The 18,103-nt window shown below is 34.8% G+C and overlaps 1 protein-coding gene across 9 annotated transcripts in view; it reads right to left on the bottom strand.

Annotated features, from left to right (window-relative positions):
- Positions 1-18,103, bottom strand: part of STXBP5 (syntaxin binding protein 5) — a 167,918-nt gene that overhangs the window by 103,517 nt on the left and 46,298 nt on the right. For all 9 annotated transcript variants that reach the window (XR_014845087.1, XR_014845093.1, XR_014845085.1 and 6 more), the window contains exons 5-7: positions 15,183-15,317; positions 13,631-13,694; positions 8,609-8,692 (exon numbers count right to left, since the gene is read on the bottom strand). Coding sequence is in view for 5 of the 9 variants with exons in the window: in XM_085024332.1 (XP_084880458.1) it covers positions 8,609-8,692; positions 13,631-13,694; positions 15,183-15,317 (283 nt within the window). In the remaining 4 variants the exon portion in view is untranslated. The remainder of the gene's footprint in view (positions 1-8,608; positions 8,693-13,630; positions 13,695-15,182; positions 15,318-18,103) is intronic.

Raw genomic sequence — 18,103 nt, forward strand, 5'->3', positions numbered from 1 at the left:
TATGACAAGGAAACAAGAATATTCAAGTAGAAAAGATAGTTTCTTCAATACATGGTGCTGGGAAAACTGGACAGCTACATGTAAAAGAATGAAATAAAAACATTCTCTAACACAATATACAAAAATAAACTCAAAATGGATTAGAGATCTAAATGTCAAAAACCAGATACCAAAAAAACTCCTAGAGGAAAACATAAGCAGAACACCCTTCAACATAAGTCACAGCACTATGTTTTTGAATCTACTCCTAGAGTAATGGAAATAAAGACAAAAACAAACAAGTAGGATCCAATTAAACTTAAAAGCTTTTGCACACTAAAGGAAATCATAAACAAAAGACATCCTACAGAATAAGAGCAGGTATTTGCAAACTATGTTGATAAGGGGTTATTTGGTTATTGCATTTGGCACATGAAAAGATGCTCAACATCACTAATCAGGGACATGCAAATAAAAACCACAATGAGATATCACCTCACAACTGTCAGAATGCCTATCATCAAAAAGAACACAAATAATAGATGTTGGTGAGAATGTGGAGAAAAGGGAGCCTTTGCACACTGCTTCAGAGAAATGCAAACTGATGCAGAAGTGTGGAAAACAGTATGGAGATTTCTCAAAAACCTAAAAACAGCCACCATATGATCCACCAATTCCACTCCTGGGTATATATCCAAAAAAATACACGAAAACATTAATTCCAAAAGATACATTCATGCCAATGTTTACGAAAAATATTTTTACATGACAAAAGTATGTAACCCTTTGATTTTTTTATTCTAACATATTTAAATTTTGTCTGTAATTTTTGTTTAAATCACTCTCCTAGTTTCTCTTTAAATAGTTTTTTTCTACATAAGTTGATACACTTCTTGTTCTTAATGGTCAGCAGACTCTAAAAGCTATCCTACTGGAATGTCTAAACTGCAGAGTGCACATAGTGCACAAAAACCATGTAACTGCAATTTAAGAGTTTCACTTACAGGAGTTCCTGCTATGGCAGAGTGGGTTAAGAATCTAACACTAGCGGCTGAAGTCCCTGCAGAGGTGCAGGTTCAACACTGGCCTGGTGCAGTGGGTTAAAGGGCCCAGTGTTGCCACAGCTGCGGCTCAGCTCAAACCCTGGCCCAGGAATTTCCATATGCCACAGGTGTGGCCATACAAGATAAAGAGTTTCACTCATATACAAAGTCATCACTTACTATCACCTTATTCGATACCCATTTGGGTTCCTCATATGCTTATAAATTTAAATTAAATAAAATTATGAATCATTTTAAAATTTAAATGATAATACAGACAATCAGCTGTACTTTTAAATGCTAATATTTAAAACAATGTTTTAGGGTCAAAATATCTCTAACAAAATTCTAAATAAAATCTTAAAACAGTAATAAATTTATTGCAAAATATACACAAGACATTCCATAAACTCAATCTTAAAATAAGCAATTCCTCAGTAAACTTAACAGATGAAATTATTTCTGTAAAATATAAGTAGTGCTAAGAAGCTATACCCAAAGCTATTTGATTATTTTTTTAACTGATGAAGGAAACATGAGAGGTTTATAGTGTCTGGAAATTATAAATAAAAATTCTAATCATATATATATAAATGTATATTGGTACATAAATATATATTGTGTAGCAAAAATGAACATTTCTACCTTGCTAAAAAAAATACATCTTTGTTTAAAAGTATATTTTTAAGACATTTAAATTATTAAGCATTCTGAAAATAAATACTAATTATAGGGACCAGTAGTTCATACTTTTTCTGGATAACACAGAAAAACAAATAACAGAAAATACCCCACAGAAGAAATCACCAAATGCGAACTTTTACATGCAATAAACAAGCATAATTTTCCCATTTCTCAATTTTTAAAATACAAATTCACCTTGATAAAAGATCTATTTTTTCCTAATAGTCTAATATCATGAAGTGTAATACTATATATGTATTAGCCATGTATATGTACATACAGGTATATGTATATATAATATATTATACTTTAAAGTAGTATCAGTATACACTATGTAAGTATATTTATACTACAAATACAGTTGACTCTGCTGTTCTTTAACAACAGGAGTTTGAATCATGCAGTCCCGCATATGCAGATTTGGTTTTAATAATATACATTACAGTACCAAACAACATGTGGTTGGTTGAATCCATGGTTATGGAACCATGGATACAGAGGAATGGAGTATATGGATGGCTGACTCTGTTATATGTGGATTTTTTTCCTGGTGGCAGGTTGGTACCCCTAACCACCATTGTTCAAGGATTAACCGTATATTAATATTTACAGAATTTTTTTCTGTAGAATAAAGACTAATTTATTAAAGAATAAATGTTATGAATCTGCATCTCTGCTGCATCTCCGTTCATTAGTCTGTGGTTTTCTTGTCATTTTTTTTTTTTTGGTCTGGATTTGGTATGAAGATAATGGTGGTTTCACAGGATGAGTTGGGAAGTGTATCCTTCTCTTATAATTGCGAGAATTTGGGTACAATGGGTATTATTTGGTAAAATTCACCAGCGAGTCTTCTAAGCCTGGAATTTTCATTAAAAATGTTTGTAGTAAATATAGAGCAACGCAGGTTAACCATTTCTTCTAGAGTGAGCTTTGGTACTTTCAAGGAATTTAGTCTCTCTCAAGGAATTTGTCTATTTCATCAACGTGGTTGAATTTTTTGGTATTAAGTTGTACATATATCCTTATTATTCTCTTTGTATTTAGAAATTAAAGTCATATCTCCTTTCTCATGCCTGGTATGGGTAATCTGTTTCTTTTTCTCTTTTTTCTTATCCCTTTGGCTACATATTTATCGATTTTATTGATCTTCACAAAATAGTTAACTTTTTCTGTTATCTATTTCATTAATTTGTTATTATTATTATTTCTGTCATTATTTCAATTCTTCAGTACACTCTGGGTTTAATCTACTCTTTTTCTTTTTTTATGGAGAAAGCTGAGGACATTGATTAGAGACTTTTCTTGTTTTCTAATATTTAGTGCTATAATGAATGGTCTAGTAGCATTTCATAGACTTCAATATGTCATAATTTTTTTTTCAGTTCAAATTATTTCCTAGAGTTTCCATTGTAGCTCAGTGGGTTAAGAACCCTATATAGTCTTCGTTATGATATGGGTTCAATGCCTGCTCTCACTCAAAGGGTTAAGGATCCTGCATTGCCACAAGCTGCTGTATCGCATATGCAGCTTAGATCCAGTGTTGCTATGGCTGTGGCATAGGGCTACAGCTACAGTTCCAGTCCAACCTTCAGCCTGGGAACTTCCATATGCTGCAGATGCAGCCCTAAAAAGAAAAAAAAAATTTCCTCATTTTTCTTTTATCTCTTCTTTGACCCATGCGTTATCTAAAAGTTATGTTGTTTACTTTTAAATATTCATGACTTTCTATCTACCTTTTTATTTATAATTTTTTTTTTTTTTTTTTTGCTGTTTGTTTTTTTTAGGGCCACACTTGAGACATAAGAAGTTCCCAGGCTAGGGGGTCGAATCAGAGCTGCAGTTGCCGGTGTACACCACAGCCACAAACACTGGATCCAAGGCGCATCTGCGACCCACACCACTGCTGACCCCAATGCCAGATCCTTAACCCACTGAGCAAGGCCAGAGATGGATCAAACCCACATCCTCATGGATACTAGTTAGGTTCATAACATGCTAAGCTACAACAGGAGCTCCTCTTATCTTTTTACTATTGATTTCTAATTTAATTCCATTACAAAGAAAGAACATTTTTTTATAATTTCAATTTTTATTTTTTTTAATTTTTGTCTTTTTAGGGCTGTACCCATGGCATATAGAGGTTCCCAGGCTAGGGGTCTAATCAGAGCTGTAGCCGCCAGCCTATGGCACAGCCACAGCAATGCCAGATCCACGCCGCATCTGCGATTATTACCACAGCTCACGGCCGCATCTGCAATTATTACCACAGCTCACGGCTACGCCAGAACCTTGACCCACTGAGCGATGCCAGGGATCAAACCTGCAACCTCATGGCTCCTAGTCGGATTCATTTCCGCTGCACCACGATGGAAGTCCCTATAATTTCAATTTTTAAAATTCATTGAGATTGATTTTATGGTGCAAAATACAATTTGTCTTCATCAAATGTTCTGCATGTACTTGAAAAGAATGTATATTATATAGTTGACTGGGGTGCTCTGATATTTATTTACTCTGATCTAGCCATTTCAGTAGTCTTTTGATGACTCCTAACATTACTTTTTCCATCTGTTTTTTTTTTTTCTAAAACATCAATGTCTTTATATTTAAAGTGGGTTTCTTATAGATAGCATATAGTTGGATCTTGCTTTTTAATACAGTTTGACTATCTCTGCCTTTTAATTGGGATACTTAAACCATTTACATTTAATATGACTGTTGACACAGCTACATTTAAATATACCATATTGCTATTTTTTTCCCCTATTTCTTCCATCTACTCTTTGTTTCCTTTTTCCCTTTTCTCCTGCCTTCCTTTGGTGAAACATTTTAAAACTTCATTTTATTTCCTCTTTGACTTACTATTGTTGTTGCTTTGATGGTCCCTTTAGAATCTGCAATACATGTCCACCTTACTGTAGTACACCTTCAGTTATTATAGTATATCACTTTATGCACAGTACAGCATAATAACGCTGTTATTCCTTTTTTGTTTGTTTGTTTTAAATGGCCGCGCCTGTGTCTGATGGAAGTTCCCAGGCTAGGGGTTGAATTGGAGCTGCATATCTGGTCTACGCCATAGCCATGGCAACACCAGGCCTGAACAGCATCTCCAACCTATGCCACAGCTTGAGGCAATGCCAGATCCTTAACCCACTGAGTGGGGCTAGGGACTGAACCCACATCCTCACAGACACTATGTCTGGTTCATAATCCACTGTGCCACAACAGGAACTCCCTGTTATCCTTATCAACCAACAACATTCTCTCTCCTGACCTTTGCTTTGTGTTATCATTTATATTTTAATTCTACATCTGTCATAAACCCTACAATGCATTTTTATGATGTTTGCCTTGAATATTAATTACAAGATTAAAAAATAGTAGGCCTTTATATCTACCTATATAGCTGCCATTCTGGTGTCCTTCATTCCTTTGAGTAGATACAAATATCCATCTCATATCATTTCCCTTCTGCATGAAAGACTTCTTAACAGAAGTCTAAAGCATGCCTTGTAGTGAAAGTCTGCAAATGATGAATTCTTTGAGTTTTTTATGTGTATAAACATGTTTGTTTTACTTTGTTTTTGAAAAGATATTTTTGCTGGATATAATTCTAGGTTGACAGTTTTTACTTTCAGAACTGTAAAAGTATTATTCAATACTGTTCTGGCTTGCATTGTTTCTAAGGAAACCATGTGCTGTCATTTTAATCTCTGCTCTTCTGTAATGTGTTGCCTGCTTCCTCTCCAACCTCTGGAGAAAAAAATCTAAAGATTTTTCTCTTTAACTAGGTAATAGTTTTAATCAACTGCAATATGTGATGTGCTTATTTGTAGTCTTCTCCTGCTTTGAGTTCACTGAACTGAAGATATCTATATATTCTTTTTTTTGCTTTTTCGGGCTGCACCTGCAGCATATGGAGGTTCCCAGGCTAGGGGTCTAATTGGAGCTGTAGCCGCTGGCCTAGGCCAGAGCCACAGCATCGCCAGATCCAAGCCGTGTCTGCGACCTACACCACAGCTCCTGGCAACGCCAGATCCTTAACCCACCGAGCCAGGCCAGGAATCGAACCCACAACTTCGTGGTTCCTAGTCGGATTTGTTAACCACTGAGCTACGAGGGGAACTCCTCTATATATTCTGTAAGTTTATAGGGTTTAAAGTTTTCATCAAATTTGGTAAACTCTGGGTCATTATTTTTTCAAATATATTTTCTGTCCACATGCTCCCCTCTGGGACTCCTAATGCACATACATTAGTCTTCTTGATGATGTACCACAGTTCACTAACGTTCTGCTCATTCTTTGCCCATCTTTAATGTTGATCAGTTTCTACTGCCTTATGTCTTCATGTTAATCAAGTTTTTTTCTTCTGCAATACCAAATCTTTTGGTAAACCCATCCAGAGTATTTTTCCTCTCAGACATTTTTCATCTCAGAAACTCATTCCACTTGTGTTTTTGAAGCCTCATATGTCTTTCGTCAACTTTCTTCAACAACTTTCATTTACCTTTTAGAGCATATGAGTCTATTTAATATTTGTTTTAATATTCTTGTCTATTAATTCATCTATATGATTTCTGAGTCTATTTCTACTGATTGCATTTTCTTCTCATTTTGCATGTTTTCTGGCTTTGCATGCCTCATAGATTTTCATTTGGATACTGGTCATTATGAAATTTACAGTAGGCTATTATACTCTTATAAATATTTTTGAGCCTTTTTTTCTGGGATGTAGTTACTTGGAAACAACTTGGACTTTGCAGGCTTTCTTTTGAGCTTTTGAGCTTTTGAGCTTTGTTAGGCCAGCTAAGCCAGTCTTTAACACAGAGCTAGTTTGGCCCCACTACTAAGGCAATACCACTTTCTGAGTACTCTTCCTGATGGCCTGTCCATTACAAGGTTTCTCCACTCTGTTAGGAATGTGAACTACTCTCAGTTCTGTGTATGCTATGAGAATTGTTCTACTTACCCCTTTCCAATGGATCTTTTCCAAACCTTTTTCACAACCATGAACTAACCAGTATTCAACTGAAGACTTGGGGTGAATGGCTCTTCACCGATTTTCAAAACTCTCTCTCTAGGCAGTTCTCTATTCTTTATCACCCTGTTTTATGAGCTATGGATATCCTCTCCCATTTCCCAACTCTGTCCCCTCAACTTAGGGAGACTACTGGGCTTCCATCTAGATTCCTCCTTCATGGACTGAGACCTGGAAAATCTCTAAGCGAAGGCAACTGAAAGGCTCATCTTGCTTCCCCTCTCTAAGGAATCCCTACTCTACACTACCTGCTAATTTCTACAAACTGTTCTTTCATATATTTTTTCAGTATATTTAAGGTGGGAGGGTAAAGCCACTCCCTGTGACTCCATAGTGGCTAAAGCAAAGATTACAAGCAAAGATTAAATTACAAAGGCAAAACAAAAAAAGTCCATTTTTAAAATGTGCTTTCATTTTGACAGAGAAAACAGTTTTACAGGCTATAAAGCTTCCAGAGAAATGATAAGAACTCTTTATTAAAAATATTCTTTTAAAATAATTTCAAGATTTTGATTGGTGAGTCACAGAATACCAACTGAAAAGCTTTGAATACAAAAAGCATACAGGTATAAAAACAAAGGAACTCCTCTTTCAGTCAAGCTTACAAAGATAGTATGCAGACATTTACCAAGTATTCCAAGTATTGCTACAGCTACTCAACTCAGTCTGCTGTTTGAGTATCTGAAAGCATCAATATGAACACATATTTCTTAAAAACAAACAAACAAAATCAATTACACATTTCCTAGATTTATCTACTGAATAGAAATTGTAAACACTGCTGGTACCCAAATTATGGTCACCAGATACCATTTCACATCGAAAGAACCCAGTTTCATGGAAAAAGATATTCTAAGTGTGGGACAGAAACATACAAGATTAATAGGCATATTTTGTTATAACAGATGGCAAAGAAGCTATCCAAGACTATTATCACCAAAGGACTCAGGAACCAACTGGAAGAGATTCATTGACCAAAGATGGGACAATTTGAAAATCAATAAGGATAACAACTTCAATGTATTGAAGCATATAAAATGTTTAAATCTTTGAGTACACAGTGAAATGGAAAATAAGAACAAATTCCCCATCACTGAGATCACTAGAGAACAACTCCTTTATAGTAAATACTGAAATAAAAGAAAAGAATCAAGCATTTATTTTGTTGTTCCTATCCAAACTGCACTACTATATAAGAGTAGATAAAAATTACCCTTTACTAAAGCATCCCAGATAACAGAGAAGGAATTATAAAATTAGAACTTCTGTATTTTGCAACAACTACACACTAAAAGATCTAGAACTTGAACATCACTGGCTGCTAATATCACAAACAGAAATTAACATTCAACCTGGCAGAAAAGCATCAGCATCATCTATGAAGGAGACTTGCTAAAAATGAAAAGTGAACCCTGATTTGATCAAGCCTCAAAATACCATCCAAACTATAGAAAATCTGAGGATTAAAAAAATATATATATTATGATATATAATTACAATCTTTATTTGGATCTTAAAGCAAGAAAACTACAAATACAGTATACTACCATTTGTATAAAATTTAAAAATAGCATGTATTTATTAATTTTCTTATAAATGAAGAAAATACCTCTGTAAGAATACATGAGAAACTAACACTGGTACTCGAGGTAAGGGAACTGGATGGCCAAATGACAGCTGGAAAGGGTTTTTTTGTATCTTTTGAGCTATGTGACTATATTATTTTATATATATACAAAAAATCGTGTATTATTGCAATTACAAAGGTTGCCTAAACAAAAATTACGAATTAAGTTCTTAGAGAAGCCATTCTAAGCTGAAAAAACAACAGCTTTTGATTAGCAAAAATAATGTTATTACCTCATCGTACGTGTATCTGTAGTCGGCTTTCTTTGATTTGAGGTCCCATAACACTACTGTTCCAGATTCAAAGCCAATCAAAAGCTGTAATAAAAGAAAATGCCACATTACCTAGGAATGATATTAATCATATGAAACATTTATTTGATGACAATAAAGATAACTATTATCATTCCTATGCTTCAGGTATGAAATTATAATTAAACATCTGTACTGCTATTACTAATCACATGATAAATGAGAATACTGCACTGCATATTTATATGCCTTTGATGATTAGGAATTCAACGTATATCATACAACTAACTTATTGAAAATGAAACAGTACCATTTTGAAGTCCATAGTATACATTTTCATTAGTTAATATGTTACTAATAAAAATTATCATTTGTATGTGCTTTAGAGTTTACAAACTTTTCTAATTTAACATATTATCACAATCTCATTTATGCATCTACATTTCGATTACTTACAAATTACATCTATCCTAGACCCTTCTCAAGAGATTCAGGCTTATAACTCCATCTTCACTTATTATTCCACAAGAATTTCAGAGTAAATGTGCCCGAAAGTGAATTCATTATTTTCTTAACTACCTTCTTTTCTAGTATTCCCTGTTGCAGTGCCTCTTAGAGCATTCTTTTTCTTTTAAATATTCATTAAGTCACTCAGGCAAAAACCTTATAGTCATCCTTAACTCTAGCCTCTCTCTTACTAGTAATTTTAAATTTACATTCTCAGAGCTCCGTATTTCACTTTCCTCCACCTACAGTACCTCTTTTCTGGTTCAAGACACAAGGATCTCTTCTCTGGTCTCTGGTTTCCCTGACTCTCCAGTCTTGCTCCTCATTTAACCCATTCCACATTGTGGCCAGAGTGATAGTTCTAAAATGCAAAACTGATCATGCAATGCATGCTTTTACTTAAAACTTTTTAATGCCTTACCATTACTTTCAGGATCAAGTCCAGACTGAATAATCTGACCTACAAGATTCATAAGAGTCTGGCCTCTGCTTACCTCCTCAGCTTTATCCCCTTCCAATCCCTCCTACCCAATACATTCCAGTATATCTTCCAGTTCATGTTCTCCCTTACCTTTGAGCCTTTGCACCTGGTTATCCTAACTGGGCCACTCTATTTGAATGCCATCCTTTCTGCCTGACTAATCCTACTAATCCTTCAGATATCATTTTAACTATCCCTTTCTCCTGGACCTACCGAATTAAGCTGATGCCTTTCCTATGTGCTCAAATAGCAATCTGTACATTTTTTAATCTGAAGGGTCACCATACAATATAATAATGTCATTTTCCTTATCTGAATTCTTTTGCAGACTATAACATTGGTCTATTTAAGCAAGAACTTGTTTTACTTTGTTTACTACTATACCTCTAACATCAGACACTTAATATGTTTTTTTGTGACTAAGTAAGTTTCTGAACAAAATGCATGTTCTTGCCTCAAGAACTGTCTACTGCCTACCACCCTCTGCCCTGGCATGTTCCAAATCTTGGTATTCCCTCGGCTTGAAACCTCCTCCCCTTTCCTTCACTTTTAAGTCTCAATTTAGTGTTGCTTCCTTGGGTAAGCCTACCAATTCCTCTAGACAGATGGAGAGGTTCCTTTTCCTACGCAAGTATATGCATTTTCATCTATGTCTCTAATATCTAATATACTGCTAATAGTAGATATTCAATAAATACTTGTTAAATAAACACATGAATGATTAGTAACTTGCCAATAACCATTCACGTAATCTAGGGATATGGCAAAACCTGGGGCATACCCAGGAATTTTAGTTAAATAGCAACTTAATGAATTTCAGACCACAGGGGCATTTGGAGGACTCAATCACTGAAACTAACAAAACAGATTTTTCCACCTTGGTAGGAAGTATAGCTAATTTTCCTCACAAACTTTTCTTTCCTTGGCAATCTGAGATACATACTCCTTCTGGGAAAAAAACAAAACCTGGTATTTGTTTCTTTTATGTTTTCCTAGTCCTAAATATCTCGGACAGATGATGTGGGATTTTCTGAAAGGGCAAGTAAGAGAAATTTCAGGAATCTTCAGGAATAAGGAAAGAGATGGAGAAGGATAAAATTTAAGAATTATTAGTGTAAAAAATACTGAATTGCTCAGATGCAGGTAACTTAAGGTCTAGTCTTAGACCTGCCAGTTAGTAGCTATGGAACTTAAAAAAAATAATTTTAGCCATTCAGACCTTAATAATGTAAGAGGTTATAGTAAACGTTAACCCCTCTAGTCAGCTCTACCTTCCTAAGAATGTGAGGAATCTGTGCCAACAAAGTTAGACGGTGATCCCTACAATCACCTAAATATTAAAAAATAGAAGAACTAACTGAAGGACATGGTACTTAAAACAGAAAATTCTTTCAATGCTTATTCCTACTAGAATCTTTTTATTAACTCATAGAAATGTTAATTTATTAACGGAACTACTGACTAGTTTTCTCTGAATTTTTCTCTCGTAAAAAGCATTCGTTTGGCATACTGAAAATGAATACAGCTCTCTACGTCAATAACTGATCCATATCTTACAAGGGAAATGTAGCAAAATGGAGAGTATTCTGGGGTTGAAATCAGAGAAATCAGCATTTAAAATCCCAGGTCCACTAACACCGAGCTTTGTACTGCTGGAACACTTAACTGGACCAAGTCTCTGCCTCATCATCTGTAAGACAGGGAAGATGGCTAACTTACACTTTGTTGGGAGGATCAGATAAAATAGTGTGCAAAGCACAGTGCCTGACTAAAGTAGAATCCAATAAATGGCAGTTACTACTGTTACTATTAATTTTACACTAATATCTAACTTCCCTTAGCCAAGATCTTTGCTTACTGTGGTAGCATCCACCATAAGGCTAGCTTTGCAGAAAGGTGCTCTATCGCCTTACCTCTTTAGTGACACAATATCACAGAAGCTTTGGAAGTATTAGTCATTGGTATAAAGGAGATTTTTCTGTTAGAAATCAAACGTTAGACAATATAATCTATTCCATATTAGCATCTAATATTTTAAAATGTTTCAATGAGATTAACTCCGGGAACTAAGGAGGATAAAGCAACTCCAGGTTTCAAAAAATGATGATAGAAATTAAATATATATTGAGGAGTTACTACTTATATATTATATGTTGACTGCTATGGGAAATACAAACCTGCATAAATATTATCTCTGTGTTCAAGGAGTATTTCAAATTCAAGGGAGCTGAGATACACATATCTAATTCGAGGTAATATGTGGTAAATACCATAAAACTTGCACAACTAAGACGCTAATGAATTTAGAAGTGAGAAAAAGCATTTTCTGTCAGGAAAGGTGTCCTGATATGTATTTAACCTAAGCCTCAAGATGTGATTCAGCAGAAAGAGATTATAGTGGGAAAGAATGCCAACAGAGAGATTTACATAAATAAGGCATGGAGGTAGTAAAGAGTAGCTCAAATTTGGGCAACAATAACTATTTGCTTCAGCACAGCATTCAGGTAAAGATGTTCTCAAAGAAACCTAAGGCTATGTTTTAAGAAAACATTGCTTTTTTTTTTTTTTTTTTTTAAGATACTGCAGAACCACTGAATGCTTCTGAACAGGAGAGCAATAAAATTAAAATGGCACTCTAGGACGATTGATCTGGAAATGACTCAAGAATGGGATGGAATGCTTTGAAATGCAGTGGTCATGACAAGACTGAAAAGAGACTGCAATGGAAGAAGGGAAATTGGTAACTCGGAGTTCCCATCGTGGCTCAGTGGTTAACAAACCCGACTAGCATCCATGAAGATGTGGGTTCGATCCCCGGCCTTTGCTCAATGGGTTAAGGATCCGGTGTTGCCACGAGCTGTGAGGTAGGTTGCAGACGTGGCTAGAATCCCGCGTTGCTGTGGCTGTGGTGTAGGCCAGCAGCTGTAGTTCCAATTCAACTCCTAGCCTGGGAACCTCCATATGCCCTGGGTGCAGCCCTAAAAAGACAAAGAAAGAAAAAAAGATATTGGTGACTCATTCAACATACAAAAAAGGCAAGTTTTTAATTCTTCCACCATGCCTCCCACCCAAAGGCTGGCTTTTAAACAATTATCCTTTATCAAAAATATTAAGTAAGTGAAGATACAGGTTACTATAACTTGCTTTAGGTAAAGTTACTCTCCCAACTATACAACTTTATGATTATAACCTCACTACAAACTGTACAGCTATCCTTTTGTTTTCCCAGTGGCAAATAAGAGAAGAGTGTTAACACAACATATAGGCTCCATCACTCCCACTAAATGAGGAAAGGAAAAACCTGATTAAACTTCTTCATGAAATCTAGAAGTTTCAATCTCACTGATTTCTGACAGAGATAAACTTCCTGGTATTTAAGCAGACTAATATCACAAAATGTATTAAGTAGAAAAAAATCATTAAATAGAACTACTGAGAGACTAGTCTGAATTAGGGGAGAGACTCTTGAAAAAGAAAATTTTATTATTTTTCAATGTATTAATGAACCTAAATTAACAATAGATAGATAATGACTGCATGAAACTGGTTTCAGAGTATAAAAAAACTAGGCATCATTTAAAAAAAATCTCTATTGAGTCTGGGTTATTTATGAAGAAAAATTTAGGGGGTAGAGATAGAGACAACTCTGTAAGATTGTATAACTAGTGTAAAAAAGAATTCAAAACGAAAAGAAAACAGTTTTTGTCAGATTATCAGAAAATCAGGGCAATTATTTTAAATAAGCCAAAAATAAGTTAAAAACTATTAATTGTATTTTTAAAATACTCATTGTTTTAAGGTTTTATTCTTTAAAATGTAACTGATTCTAATCCTTTCACTTGTTCTTCAGAATACAAAAATAAGCCATTAAGTGTATATGATACACAACCTTTGTTAGCAATCTCAACTTTGCCAAGTAAACGTGGTTCTGGAATAGTTTGCTTGTTTAAAAAATGCATGAAGTTAAAAATTCAAGGATTAAGTAATAAATACATATAAGTTTTTTAATAATCTACCTTTCCTTCATCCATTGGATTATCACTTATATGAACAACAGGTCCTGGGTGAGATTTAGATGACCTAAAAGAAAAAAATTAAAAATTTTTTTCCTTCAGTTAAAAATTTCAATACAACCACATATTCATTACAGTAGGAATAATGAGTGGAAGATAAAGTTATATTCACAAAGGATGAACACATTTCAGTAAGCGATCAATAACAGATGTACAGTTCTTAATATGGATCAAAATATTCATGAGGTAGAATTCACATCGTAGAATTCTCAAAGTTAATATTTTAAAATAAAGCAGTATCTAACTGCTATCTTGTTTTACTCAATTCTAGCCTCCAATTGGGACATTTCATCAAGCTCTACAATTCCTACCAAAAGTAGGAAAAATTCCATTATACCTTTAAAATATCAACAAAATAAGGCCACTAATAGTTGCTAAGAGAAAAGATGTCACGTAGATAAGAACATAGCTGAACTGATGCCTACACAGTAGAAATAAGCACCTCTCTATCCATAAAATCTGAGTCTTGAGAGACCAGTCCACTTCCTGAGAGCTACTGGTGAAACCAAAGACACTTGCACCAGGCCTCCCCACTATATGCTGTGATCAACTCAACAGAGCTTGAAAACCCACACCTTGTGCCAAGGGACTGAGATATGATAACAATGTCCCTGCCAAAGGAAGGAAAACCAAACTTAAAACACCGTTACAGCTACAACAATGCATCATTAGGAGATATGCCACCAATTTATCCTTATGTCAAATTCTATAGAATGCAACATCATAGAGCTACTTGCTTAAAAACAAGAAGTGTTGAAAATGAACCATGCCAATATCTTTAAATTCTGATTTTTATGTCTAAATCATTTAAGAAAAAACTTAGAGAAAGAGGTAAGATTCTAAGACAGTGAAAAGTTAGCATTAAAGATCCTTAGGGCTCTATAGCATAACCAGTTGTCGTCAATATTGTTAAATAATAGCAATCATTACCATATCAAAATTAGGGGAAATTAACCGTCAAATTAATTCTGCAATGTTACACTGCAAACATTTACATTACATCTAGTGATTATTAAAACATAGCAAGTAGTGGCTTAGATCAGTGTTTTCTAAATACTGGCACAATTCATTAGTGGCTTATGAAATCAATTTACTGGGGCATGACCAAGCACTTGAAAGAAGAATAATTAGAAGATAAAGGAAGAGAAAAAACTTGGAAAGTTTTTCACCTGATAAGAGTAATTGTTTTATTAAACTTATGCTATAGTTTATACATATGTGAATATATTTATGTATATACATATATATATGCACACACATACACTTATGTATATACATACACACACACACAGAGATATATAAATTAAAATTAAATTTAGCATTTAAATTTACAAACTACTAATAGGGCAATAATTTCCAAAACCTAATAAATCTGTATTTAATATCAAGAACATCTAACATATTTAATTCTATATTTACTAATTAGCTATTATATAATATTACCATCATATATGGCACTGCTACTTTCAGATATGGAATATATGCTCAAACTCACAGTTCAATGGCTTTATTCCACATAATGACGTAGCCTGAGAGTGTGAAGGACTCCACATTGACGATATGTATATTACCTCGTTCAGTGCCCACATAGAGCCACTTACTCTGGAAAGGCAGATGGCAAAAGGTAATCCTGCAAGAGAAAAATGCATCCAAAAAGGAAATCAGAAAAGTATCTGGTAAATTTTGTTAACTGTCTTAGAGAATTAATAATGAGATAGATATACAATTTAAGAAAAGCAAAAAAGATACAACTATCAGATGTATCAACTCATGGTGGTTAATATTCAATTTCAGTAATTTGACTTAAATGTCAAAGGTAAGTATTGACAGTAAAGTGCTACTTTGGGCACATCACAAATTTAACCTTTAAGCCACAAACTGAGTCGAACACTCGCATCATGCCTAGGTACTTCTGTATTTCTCAGGAGTTATTAAACACACTAATCCATCTCAGTGCCTATGCTTCATCCGTTCCAGGCAAAATGCTCATATTTTTCTGCTGGTCAAGATTCAGTTAAAATACTACTTTCATTCAAACTAATATGCCAGTCCCTCTATTTCTCTCAGGCTTGCTGTGTAAAGAGAGTCTACCTTCCTCACTAACTTGTAGGCCTCTGGAAGGAAAGATCCTCTGTACTTAGGCTGAGACAAAGATATTGGATTATACTTAAACTCTCTCCTATGTCCTGATGTATGAGGCCTTCATGGGAAAATTATAATTTACACGCATGTATTAAACTTCATTACCACGTCAACAATTTCAGAGGTTCCCGTCACGGCCCAACAGAAATGAATCCGACTAGGAACCATGAGGTTGCAGATTCGATCCCTGGCCTAGCTCAGTGGGTTAAGGATCTGGCATTGCTGTGAGCTGTGGTGTAGGTCACAGATGCAGTTCAGATTGGGTGTTGCTGTGGCTGTGGCGTAGGCTGGCAGCTATAGCTCTGATTAGACCCCTAGCCTGGGAACCTCCATTTGCCGCAGGTGGAGCCCTAAAAAGACAAACGACCGGAAAAAAAAAAATTTCAAACATTTTCTATTTAAGCTCAACTGATTTGAAGGTAAAGAATGGAAACTATCTTGCCCTTTCTGTAGAACTTATTTTTTAAAAAATAGTATGTTATGAAACCACATAATGCTCATTTCTTTTTAGACTACCTACTGTGTCTCTCAAAATATACTATTTAAAATTTTAATGGAATGGCCCTTCAAAATAACACACACAAATAATAATGACTGCTAGACTCGCAAACTGACACTAGGCAAGATATAGCATACAGAACATTTGCTATTCTCATGAACGCAATTTCATTACAGAGAATTTTCAAGATGAAAACACTTCAAGTAAATACATGCCACCCATGGTCTCACTAATTCCTAGAGGTAATGTTCATTTAGACAATTGCTGAAGGTTCATCATCTGTATTTTTCGTTGAGTGTTTTATATGATAGCATGTCTTCTTTCCAAAGGCTTTATATAAATTAAATGTCTACTGAATAAAAATAACATCTTGTAGTCCCTTAGTACCTCACAAAGCAGTAAGTCTACAGTACTTTTCTGAAAACTTAGGCCCATATAGGTTTCAGAATTCGGAAGTTTCTAGATTTTAGAAAGGAACGTAAGGAATATTTTGTGTATTAATATGGGGGTAGCATCTCATAAACACACTGAATATTTCTGAGGTATAATTTTCAGCAGTTTCTTTTTTACTTGAGATATAACTGTCATATAACATTAGTTTTGGGTGTATAGTGACAACTCAACGTATGCATATGTTGCATAACGATCACCACAATAAGTCTAGTTAACATCCACAGCTATGCATGTAGTAGGAATTTTTCCTTCCTGTGAAAAGAATATTTAAGATCTACTCTTTTAGCAAAATTCAAATACATAATACAGTATTATTAACTATAGACGCTGGTGATTTCTTAACAAGTTAAACATACGCCCACCATATGATCCATCCATTCCATTCCTAGGTATTTAGTCAAGAGAAAAGAAAGCATATGTCTACACAAAGACCTGTACGCAAATGTTCACAGCAGCTTTGCAACAGCCAAAACCTGGAAACAACCCAAATGTCCTTCAACAGGTAAATGGATGAACAAATTGTGTTATATACTTAGAATATTATTCAACAGTAAGAATAAGCTACTCATACATGCAACACCAATGAATCTCAAAATCCTTAAAATGACGGAAAGCCAGACAAAAAAGACATGATATTATATACTTCCACAACAGTTTATATGCAATAGAAAATGCAAACTAGGAGTTCCCTCGTGGCTCAGAGGGTTAAAGATCTGGCATTGTCACTGTTACGGCTCTAGTTCAATGCTTGGTTGGGAACTCCTGCAGGCTGTGGGTATGGCCAAAAACTTTTAAAAATTTAAACTAAGAAAAAAAAGAAAAAGAAAAGGAAACAAAACTAATCTACTGTAACAGAAAAAAAGATCAATGGTTGCCTGGAATTGTGGGGATAAAGGCCAGCAACAGAACAGGGGAAGGATTACCAGAAGGAAACATTTTGGGGTGATGGGTAAGTTCCATTTTCTTGATTTGGTAACAGTTTCATGAGTGAATATATGTGTCAAAACTTATCAAATCACACACTTGAAATATCTGCAGTTTATTGTATATCAATTATACCTAAGTCAAGTTGTTTTTAAATTGCTTTCAGAGATTTGTGGCTTTAGATATTATGAAAACAAGATTGTGACTCTGATTACTACATAGGCACAAACTCTGGAGCTAAACTGCCTGGATTTCATTTTCAGCTCTGTCACTCACTAGCATGTGTGACCTTCGGTAAACCATTCATTCTCTCAGATCCTCAGTTTCTAAGCAGTAAAGCACACTTACCTCAGTGTTCTCCTGAGGATCAAATAAGCCAAAGCACTGTAGATGCTTAA

The sequence above is a fragment of the Sus scrofa genome, chromosome 1 (genome assembly GCF_054392235.1).
Source record: "Sus scrofa isolate SSC_HxYL_T2T_F1_AM1 chromosome 1, Sscrofa_HxYL_maternal_Yorkshire_Landrace_v2.0, whole genome shotgun sequence".
In the NCBI taxonomy this organism is placed as follows: Eukaryota; Metazoa; Chordata; class Mammalia; order Artiodactyla; family Suidae; genus Sus; species Sus scrofa.